Source organism: Montipora foliosa, chromosome 5 (genome assembly GCF_036669935.1).
Source record: "Montipora foliosa isolate CH-2021 chromosome 5, ASM3666993v2, whole genome shotgun sequence".
Lineage (NCBI taxonomy): Eukaryota > Metazoa > Cnidaria > Anthozoa > Scleractinia > Acroporidae > Montipora > Montipora foliosa.
This window is the reverse complement of record NC_090873.1, coordinates 26,024,657-26,034,656: the sequence shown is the minus strand read 5'-3', so window position 1 is coordinate 26,034,656 and position 10,000 is coordinate 26,024,657. Positions and strand designations below refer to the sequence as shown.

General features: G+C 40.5%; 2 protein-coding genes across 2 annotated transcripts in view; one reads left to right on the top strand and one right to left on the bottom strand.

The window, feature by feature from the left end:
- The window catches only part of LOC138003811 (anthrax toxin receptor 2-like), a 66,909-nt gene that overhangs the window by 7,771 nt on the left and 49,138 nt on the right, over nt 1-10,000 (bottom strand). The window contains exon 22 of the mRNA XM_068850060.1: nt 9,907-9,987. Coding sequence (XP_068706161.1) covers nt 9,907-9,987 — 81 coding nt within the window. The remainder of the gene's footprint in view (nt 1-9,906; nt 9,988-10,000) is intronic.
- On the top strand, nt 4,703-8,186 carry LOC138003257 (F-box/LRR-repeat protein 20-like). Its single transcript, XM_068849210.1, has 4 exons — nt 4,703-5,041; nt 5,972-6,228; nt 6,867-7,130; nt 7,832-8,186. The coding sequence occupies exons 1-4, from the start codon at nt 4,703-4,705 to the stop codon at nt 8,184-8,186; spliced, it is 1,215 nt and encodes a 404-aa protein (XP_068705311.1).

The following is a 10,000-nucleotide window of genomic DNA, read 5'->3' as shown; positions in this document are numbered from 1 at the left end:
AGGGTTTAGCATAGCCCTGAAAAAGGCAATAAAAAATACCAGTTTCCTTGGTGTAAAAAACAATAAAATCGCAACGACATAAGTCCAAACATGCATTTGACGTGCAATTCAATCTGACAATATTCCAGTTATTTCCCTTCTATGCATAAGCATACCCAATCCTAAGTACACTAAACTGACTATAACGCCGGTTCGCTATCAGAACAATTCTCAAGGAGCTATACAAATTTCACTAACGAACACAACATATTTCAAATGTTTAATTTTGGTTATAAATTCTGCTTGTGCGGTAATTTAACAACGGTTCGTGCGTGGGATTGAAGAGAGCTTTTAATAGGTCTTGAGCAGGGACACTCACAAACTGGACCCCAACTGGACCTCCTCGAGAGAAGAAAGAAAACAATAGATGGTTTTCACAATGACGTCATCAAATTCTAAAATGAAAATCGTAAGTTGACCTAGAAATAAATCTTTTTTCAAGTTTCGAGTTCCGTGACGTCTTTCGTTTCGAAAATACAGCATTTTGAATTTCCGAATTGTCACCTTGCGTGACACCATGATACAAAGCAATTTGGCTTTTAAAAAATGTCTATCCCTACGAATCTAAGCACTTTGAGCCTTTCAAGTACATTAGGAGATGTGTTCATACACATGTATTTAATCTCATGAGCGAAAAGTAAGCACTTTCATCGCAAAGTGAACTCCAGATGTTTTCGTTTATTACCGGCCGCCATATTGATGGACCAGATGGCGTCTCCGCCCTTAGCCTCGCGTACCCAACAATTTGCTAAAAAAGAGATAATCTTATTTTCATCAACGAAATTATATTAGACCAAAAGTAAATTAAAGAACGTAAAACTATGATGCAAGCACGTTTTCCCACAAAATTCATATACCACCGATTACAAGTTTAATTCTATCTTTCTACGGTTCTCTTTCTGCAAATATTTTGCTCAGTTTCGGTTCAATTTCCGTTCAGTCTTCACTTATTTGACGTCCTCGTTTTGGTTAGCTGCTACTTGAGTTTCTTACCATCATAAGGATGTTACTGTGCTACGAACATGACAACTACTTGATTTCTTATTCATATATCATTTCATCATTAAAACGAGTATTATCTTCTCTAGTGATACATTAAAGTTACAAAAAAGAGAACAATACGACCCTAGGGTATATAATATAGTGTAGATATTTGGTGAAATAACATCGGTGGACTCAAGGCTCATTTAAAGACTTGTCTATATCGAGACGCCTTTTATATAGTCACAGATTTCAACTTCGAAACCGTATAGTTTTCGATACGCCCCCCCCCCCCCACCTACCCCAGGAGTTACAGTAAAAACTGTACTAGTTAACAATTAGACCCGTAGCCCGCGCACTTGAGGGCAAGTGGTCTAATTGTTTTAGTATAACCCAACTAGTCGGACAGAAAAGGCAATAATAAGGTTAGCAAATGCAAGTTACAGAGATATTTATTTGGGAATAAAACAAAAGAAAGCGTCACGCTTTTCGCTACTCGAGGACTATTAATAATAGTCCTCTCGTAGCGTAGCCAATCAAAATGCAGGATTTGCATCAGTCCACTAGTTGGGTAATACTAATTGTTAATTATTCTCATTATTATTATTATTATTATTATTATTATTATTATTATTATTATTATTATTATTAATTATTTATTTATGACGCCAATTCACAAACTATCCACTGCATGCCCCATTCACTTGATTCTTCCAGACTAAAGGAACACTAATTCCAAAGCACAATGCAAATGCATTTGCACTTCTCCTCCAACGTGACTGACTATGACCAAACCGATGTGCCATTAAACTTTTTGTTCTTGTGTTTATGTTAGGTTTTTTTGTTCTCATCAAAGATTTGCTTGCACATTCAAGTGATCGTCATTTCATTTATACAATTTCTCAGCATATAGATGCACGGAAACTCTTTCATTATTGTAAGCTATTATGTACTAATCATGCAAATTATGTACTGATTATGAGTCATTGTTAATGCGCTTATATTGTTCACTATCTAGTACCTGATATTTGATATATACAGAATTTGAATAGTTCAGTTCTAGCCTCATTCTTATCTTTTTTGATTATCACCTTTCGTCATAATGGACAGGGGCGTACCTGCCTTTAAGCAAATAATCACGGGCTTACAAGTGATTCGGACTGTACGATATATATATTTCAAAAAGTATTAAAACGACTCGCAAAGCTCGGCTGTTCGACTCAGCAGTAATCCAACTGTAGATTCGCCGAAAGGCGTGTTAAGAAGAGCATTACTCTATCAAAAGTCGCCCTCCGATCCAAACCGATCCCCGAGTTGCTCTGTTTTCAGGTTTTGCTCAGTTTTTGAGAAAGAGACTGGGTCGGTGACCCAGTCTGATGCATGCTTACAGATACCTACTCATTGATGTAGAAGCCGCGATTCGCAATTTTGCGCCAAAAAGAACAGACGTCTTGCTTTCGAATTTCTTTGAGTTCCACCAAAATTTCAGATATGTTTGCAACTAATGTCAGAGTACTTGAATTTCCAGAATTTTCCGGGAGGGCATGGCTCTCCTTATATAAAAGACCAAAAAAAAAAAAAACACTACCACTCGGCTACGCTGAGAATGCAGTCTTACTACGTTTTCTTTTGGGTGAAAAGTCCATCAGGGGCGTTCCTCGGCATTTTTTGTTTGTACACTGACGATATCAGTTCTGGTTCAATTTGGTCGACGCTGGAAAAAGTAGCCCACATTTTTTTAAATTTTACATTAAGTAGACATATGCATGATATCATAAGTTGTGAGGAGTTTTGAGCTCAAGCACTTAGAGCCTACACCCAGCTGTTCTTGCTGTGTCACCGCTCCTACAATTCGATAACACGCAATGTCGTACACCAGTGACCAGCCATGAGCTGCTTGGCATCGTTCTGACATTTTTGAGAGTGCGTCTTCGTTTTACATCAATGGGTCTTAATTTTAGATCAGCGGGTCTTCGTTTTAAATCATTGGGTCTTCGTCTTAGATCAGTGGGTCTTAGGTCTTAGGTCTTAGTTTTTGGTTCTTCGTTCCTTTAGGCCAATCCGGGCTGGGTCAGTTTTTGTAATACCGGGCTGAAACTCATCCAGGCAAACCGCCCGGCAAACCCGACCAGCCCGGCTCATGTAATCGGCCCCTTAACCTTCTAGAATTCTCGATTTACGAGAAGACGATGTGATTTATTCGTTGCATTTTTGCTTTTAAGAAAAAAAGTTATGAAATAAAGACTAGAAAAAAACACAACTTGCTGGACGATATTTTTCACTAGGACCGTCTATAGATGGCGTTGCGGCCAGAAAAAAAAGCCAAAAAAGACGACTTACGACCGTTAAAGCAAGATATGAAATGCGTAACATAGCCATAGGGGCCCATTACATACTTGAGGCGTGCTGGCCCGGTTAGGTGGGCTGGCTCGTTAGCCGAGATCCCGGCAGGTATGGGAAAAACACCAAAAATCAAGTTTGCGATTACATGATCAGCGGGCCAGTCCGGTTAGCCGGGCTGAGAATTTTCCACGTAATCGCGTTCACCGGGAAAGCCCGGTTAGCCGGGCCAGCGATTTCCCACCACTTTACTCCACTTTAGAGCAAAATGGCCCACGGAAGTCGTTTTTGTTTAAATAAAGAATGTACGAGATAGTAAACGCAGTTTTAGCGGCATGGAGAGACTGAGAACCCCTCTTCGAAGCACTATGAGTGAGGAGAGGCTGTCCTCTTTGGCAATGACTCCACATACACAAGCACAAGAATGTGCATGATGACAGTGTAGTTTCCGAATTTTCCCGTCGTAAAGCCACATTTACAGCTTATGTAATACACTGGTCTAATATACACTTTTATTAAAAACTGAACTACGGATATCAGATTTCCAGCATTTTCATGGGCTCGCCGGACACGGGCTATCAGTTCATATACCTGCTGTACCTTATATGGTCAAGGAACGCGTCAGCAATAAAGCGAGCTGAAAACATTTTTGAAGTAGCTCTGAAAAAAACAAAGGTCGGCAAAAGCCGTTTTGGACCGGTTTTGACTGAGGTAGAAATCAATGCTTTAGTCGACAATTTTACCCCCGGGAACACCAAAGAAGAATTGTTGATCCTGGAGTTTTAGATAAAACAATTACTCTACTCGGGCTTGCAAGATATAAAATGATTATAACCAACTCAGCGCTATGCGCCTCGTTGGTTATCTATCACCTCATATCCAGCGCCCCCTCGTAGAATAATTGTTAAACATAAGTAGTACCAAAGGTTGACAAATAAACAGCGAAAGTTACTGAATAGTTAGCGTTTTTTAATGCTCTGATTTGTGAAACTTTCCCCTTGAAACATGGTTTGCATCCCAGCGCCCGTTTCACTACGCCTTCCAGTGCGTAACTAAACGGAAAAACCACGCTACAATCCAATCTAGGGCTAGGAAAAGTCTAAAACGAAAGCGAACAAAAGGCTTCCATGAAAAGTATAGAAGATACGTTAGGAGTGACGCCGAAAAAAAAGCCATCGAATAAAAGATGTCATAACGAGAAAGGACTTTTACCTTTCTTTGCTACTTTCAATAAATGATCTATTAGTGACGCAACATACAAACTGCCGTTCTAATGCGCGAAAAATGCCTCGCACACAAAAAGTGCTGACTATCTTTTTATCATATAATGCTCTCGTGCAAAATGAACATTAAGGAGTTTCCAGATACTTTAACGCTATTTATTTTTAGCTTTTTGAGTGAAACAGACTTGTGTCGAGTGGCTCAAACATGCAAAAGCTGGAGATTGATTGCATATGACAGCTCTCTGTGGAAATCGGTTAATCTCAAGCGCTTTCATAAACTGAACGAGATTTGTTTGATGAAAGTTATAAGAAGTCGCATGGTTCCTCTCCTTTACAAGCTCAATCTTGGAGGATTCACGCTGTCTCCCAGAGTATTTCATGTTCTCGTAAAGCACTGTCCGCGACTAAGGGTATTGTGCTTAGAGTCTGCAACATTTGTAGAAGACTTCATGGACAAGGCGAGTATAGCTATGTTCGTCAGTGTACAAAGGTTTTGTACCTGTTACTATACTGTTTGTATACTATTCTATACCATCCTACTACCCTATACAAGTTTATATACTATTCCTGTTACTATGCTATATCCTGTTTGGGATTGGTCAAAACTTCTCCCGCCTTTTTCTCGACCACCGAATTAGGAGTAACATCAAGGCTACTTGAGATGTGTTTTTCCACGTTTTGCGTCATTCGTTCAACATCCGATTGGTTGATTGACGTACCAGAGTTAAGGCACAATTCACAGATTTGCCGTTACAAAACTCAAACGCGTTTAGGATTCAGTTTTAATCAAACAATATAGGGTGACCATTGTTTCCTGAATCTTGTTTAATGGCCTAGCTATTACGAGTCTCCAAAGGCTCAGTAGTGGTGAATCCGAACAAGAAATCGGAAAAGTTCGACTGCTGCAAATACGCACGCACGTTCCTCTAAGAGAAAAATGAAAGATAAGCAATAACAGTCTTTCAGTATTTACATTTTCTGCCTCATTTGCGAAGGGCTATCGTTTTCTGATCAGTCAGCCGAGAATAAAGTATTGAGTATCGAAAGTGATTTGCATAATGAAAATCTGAAAAATCGCTGAAAATTTGAACCCGATGTACCAAATCACCTCTGAGCAATGATGCTTTGAAGATTCGAAATTTTACAAAGAAAGTATGAGATCATATTCATTAGTTCCTTTGCCACCCAAGAATTTATTAGTTTTTGAGGGCTAATTACCTTTTGAAGTCAATTTGTAAAAAACATGGGGCTTTCGTATGTTATGGAAACAAAACCTGAACAATGACGTCAGCAAAGGTAAATCTTGACACACACTTCACAGGAACACCAGCATGGCGGCGGCGATTTTCTTGATACATGTTCAGTAAATTACTTTGTCTCTATTTCAGCCAGAATCATTTCCTGAAAACCTCACAAAGTTAGACATACGGCATAGCTCTGGTCACCCAAGCGCATTTAGAGTTATCTCGCACTGTTTCCACACTTCGCAATGTCTTGGACTCAGTGATCCGTTCTTTGAAAGCCTTCCATCAATACAGGAGTTGCACCGAGTTTTCGCTTCACTACAGACGGTGCGAATACTGGAGTTTAGCTACTGTTCGTTGCTTACTGACCAAATAGTGCGTTACATAGCAGAGAACTGCAGGTAAAGATTTTTTTCTTGGCTCAAATCACTTCACTTACTTTTGTGCAAAGGATGGGATGGGGAGGGACAGTCTTTTCCAGTTCGCCCGCGCTTCCCAGCAAAAAGGTCAAATATGCAGGCTAACAAGAGTGACTTACGCGGTCTTAAAACCACACTCGTAAACAAAACCACATCAAGATAAAGGTATAAAAACTGCCAAAATACAAGTCCATTTCAGCAAGAAACCTTTCCGAGCATAACCCCATTTCAAAACACTTAGCTCTTAGTATTGTGCTGAGCAACTCTGACCAAAAAAAAAATGAAAAAAACTTTTAAAATAGGAAATTTTCAGCTCCTTGCTTCATTAGGGGTTTTTGGACGCAACGGAATGGGCCATTTTAAAGGGTTTTCAGTGAATCTGTCGGATATCCAAGTGCCCTTACCCCAAGTGTTTGGGGATTAGATTAAACGAACTGACTAAGCGTCGGCAGGTTTTGCTAAGCGTAAGGAAATTCTAATCACGAATGAAATTAATGGTGGAGATTTCGCAGTATGGAGTTCACGCGTTATTCCGTACATCAATAGTTTATCTAATCGAAAACAGGTAATTTGTCGAAAAACTGCCTCGACTGCGATTTGACAAATTCCATCAATTTTAGGAATCTCAAGTCTCTTTGTCTTCGGAGATGTAACAACATCGAAGGCGAAAGTCTTCCAGCGTTAATCGATAACTGTTCGTCACTGACGTCGCTGGTACTGGACGGCACTAGCGTTACCGATGATGCTGTAAGAGCAGTGCGCTGGGAGAGGTCAGCTGTTACCGAAGTGGACTTATCGTGGTGTCGACACCTTACTCAGGATGGTTTACAGGCCATGCTACCAAAATGTCGCTTTCTTCGTTACTTGCGCCTGTGTTGTTGCGGGTATGTTAATAAGCCAAGCAAGTAATCAGTCCATCTGTCAAAGGCTCTTTCGATTCTCATTAATGAATAGGGCAGATTGTTAAAATTGAAGAAAAAAATCAGACGTCTACTAACAGCAGAAATATTCACGCTAACTTTCTTCAGTTTTGTCATTTTTCATTAACTACGGAGGGAAAAGCAAATGATGATGTTGAAAGCAAACTCAAAACCGTGATCAAATTGCTCTGTCCAATCGCAATCCACGCACAGCGAGAAGAGCCACTTACAACTTGAGGCCAAACCGCGGGAAAATACACGCATTGTTTTTCTTTCTCAGAGTTGAAAACTGAGTTGGCGTAATTCCAATTACGCTATTACTCCGGTCACTCTCTTGAGAGTCTGTCGAAGCTGAGATAAGAACTGCCAAATCTTTCGAGGCAAATTGTAAAACAAAACTCCTCTACCTAATGCACCTCAGTTACGTGGGAGTTTGTAAGTTTGACAAAATTGGTTTAGGTTTATTTCCGTCCAGCTCTCGTTTAGTCACCGCTACGCCGCGTCACAAGTGTTGCGTGACAGAGGGAGGAGTAGGACTGGACCATTTATGCAGCAGATTGGTCGCCAGTGAGAGGGGCACGTTTTCTAGGCAGTTAATAAAGGATCTAAGGCGAACCCGAGGCAATCGCAAAGTAAACTCCTATCAAAACCAATCTTTCTTCCAGGTATGGTCACGCAATCACGGATGGAGTTCTCAATGCAATGACCAAGAAATCGTCATCGCTTCAAGTATTAGACCTTAGTTACAGCAGCGAAGTTACAAACACGGCGCTTGGAAGATTTGTAGCTAGTTGTCCTTCCTTGCTTTACTTAAGAGTCTACCACTGTCAGCTTCTGACGTCAGCATTAATGAACCTCATTCCCAATGAATCCAGGGTATTCGTGGTAGCGAACTTTTTTACGGTGCAGCGAGGAGGTCTGGTGACGAGCATTGGCTCCGACAGACCGTGGGCGCTTTGGTCAGCACCAGTCAACTATTCACGAACAGTAAGCCTGGATCAAAGTCTTCAACAGGACTAAGGTTTTAACCTAGCTCTTCTTACCATACCGTCCAGAAAGTGGTAGCAGATATTCGCCCGTCATAGGAACAGCATAAGGGGACCGAATTACACTGTGCAATGCGAAAAGTGCCACAAAAGTAAAGGGTTTTGTCAAGAACCGAGGAAGAGGAAAAAATTATAATTTCACAGAACAATGAGTTTTTCACAACATGAAACAGTTGTATGGAAACCCATTGCTATATAGAGTAGCTCAATAGATTAGTTTAGGTTTAATCGCCCTTTTATCCTAATGCTTTTTGTAAAGCTGTTCTTGTAACTATTTTTTTGCATATGTTAGCAAAAAGAATTACATGACAATCGAAGTAAAAAATTTTCTCGTTGGTTTTTGGTACTTGCCAGAAATAAAATGTCACATTGAAGTGTGTGACTGACGATAGTTGTAAATAATTTGTCTAGCATTTCAAGTTGTGAAGAAGGCTAACACAACATACTGGCTACAAAGATAGTGAGTGATTTGATCATAACGTTAGGATAGAGAGAAGGCTGAGGACGTATGCGTTGGAGCAGTTTTCGTAGGATTCAGGGCACGCACAAGACCAGCAAAACCCGCAAGAGAAGCTCTCAAAGATGTGTTTTCTTCCCTCTGGTGTTCCATCCCGAGGAAGCTAGGGGAGAGCGGTGAGGTTTTGGATAATGAAAAAAACTTGAGTGTTTTAGGAGCGACAGTGAAATGAAAGGAAGTCAATCGCTCTTTTTAAGAAGTATTATTTCACACATGTCCAATTATACACGAACTGAATCGGGTTGTCAATTGCTTTCTTACAACGGAAGTAAACTTCACTAACCGGAAGTATCGTTGCCAGAAAGCAATTACTAAGACGACGCCATGTATATCATGTCAGATTGTGACGATTTCGATCATGGCAGTGACGACCCGTCCAAACGACAGTCGATCCGTCTCACCGAGAAGTTAGTGCGCGTTTTAAGACGGTGCCTACTAATTCAAAGGTATTTTTGCGCGGTTTATGAGGGAAAAGCATATCTCAACAAGTGTTATTGAAATCCAATATTTTTAAAGAGCTTTAAAATACAAAGCAATGTATGGCGCTCGTTTCAAAACTGAAGCTCATTTTCTCTGAAAATGTATGGTTACCTCCAATTTTCTTTTCGGATGCGAAGAGCACTTCAGTGCTAAGTTCTGCTTCTCCACATTGTTTTAAAACGCGCAAAAATATCATTGTATTAGTAAGCACTACCCAAAGGAAACCCGAGTATCTCGAGACGCACAGAACGTATGCGAAATAACTATAGCAGGCACCGTCCTTAACTCTGGTGAAAATACAATGCGTTGTATGCTTCGTTTTTAAAGCAAGCACCAGAATATGTGATAGAAGTAAGTGAAATTGAAGGAACAGAAACAGTTGATAATCAGTCGACCATCAAGGAGGCGAGCCGAAGACATCAAGGGTTACACACAGGTCTACCAACGTCGAGCAGTTAGTTTCGAATTCGTCGTAGATCACGTAAAAGATGTGTAAAGGAGATTGCACTTTGCCTTTAAGGGCAAACAGCAAACGCAAGGCTGATGTTTGTCAGAACACAACTGAAATTTCCTTATTGTTACTCATTTTAATCCTTGACGTGTCAAATGATGATGGCGATTGCCGAGACCATGAAGCTTAATTCAGTCCCTACCTAAGAACAATGACTGAACAGGAGTCGAAACTTAAATGACTTACATTTCCTCCTGGTTGTGGTCTGTGGGAGGCGACTTTGCGATACCCTACAGATGCAGCATCCACACCGGCCATCACTTTGATCTGCAACCACAAT

Coding starts and splice junctions, on each gene's coding strand:
- LOC138003257 (XM_068849210.1), top strand. CDS start 4,703: ATGAACATTAAGGAGTTTCCAGATACTTTAACGCTATTTATTTTTAGC. Junction 6,229..6,866: donor TACATAGCAGAGAACTGCAG/GTAAAGATTTTT, acceptor CATCAATTTTAG/GAATCTCAAGTCTCTTTGTC. Junction 7,131..7,831: donor TTGCGCCTGTGTTGTTGCGG/GTATGTTAATAA, acceptor TCTTTCTTCCAG/GTATGGTCACGCAATCACGG.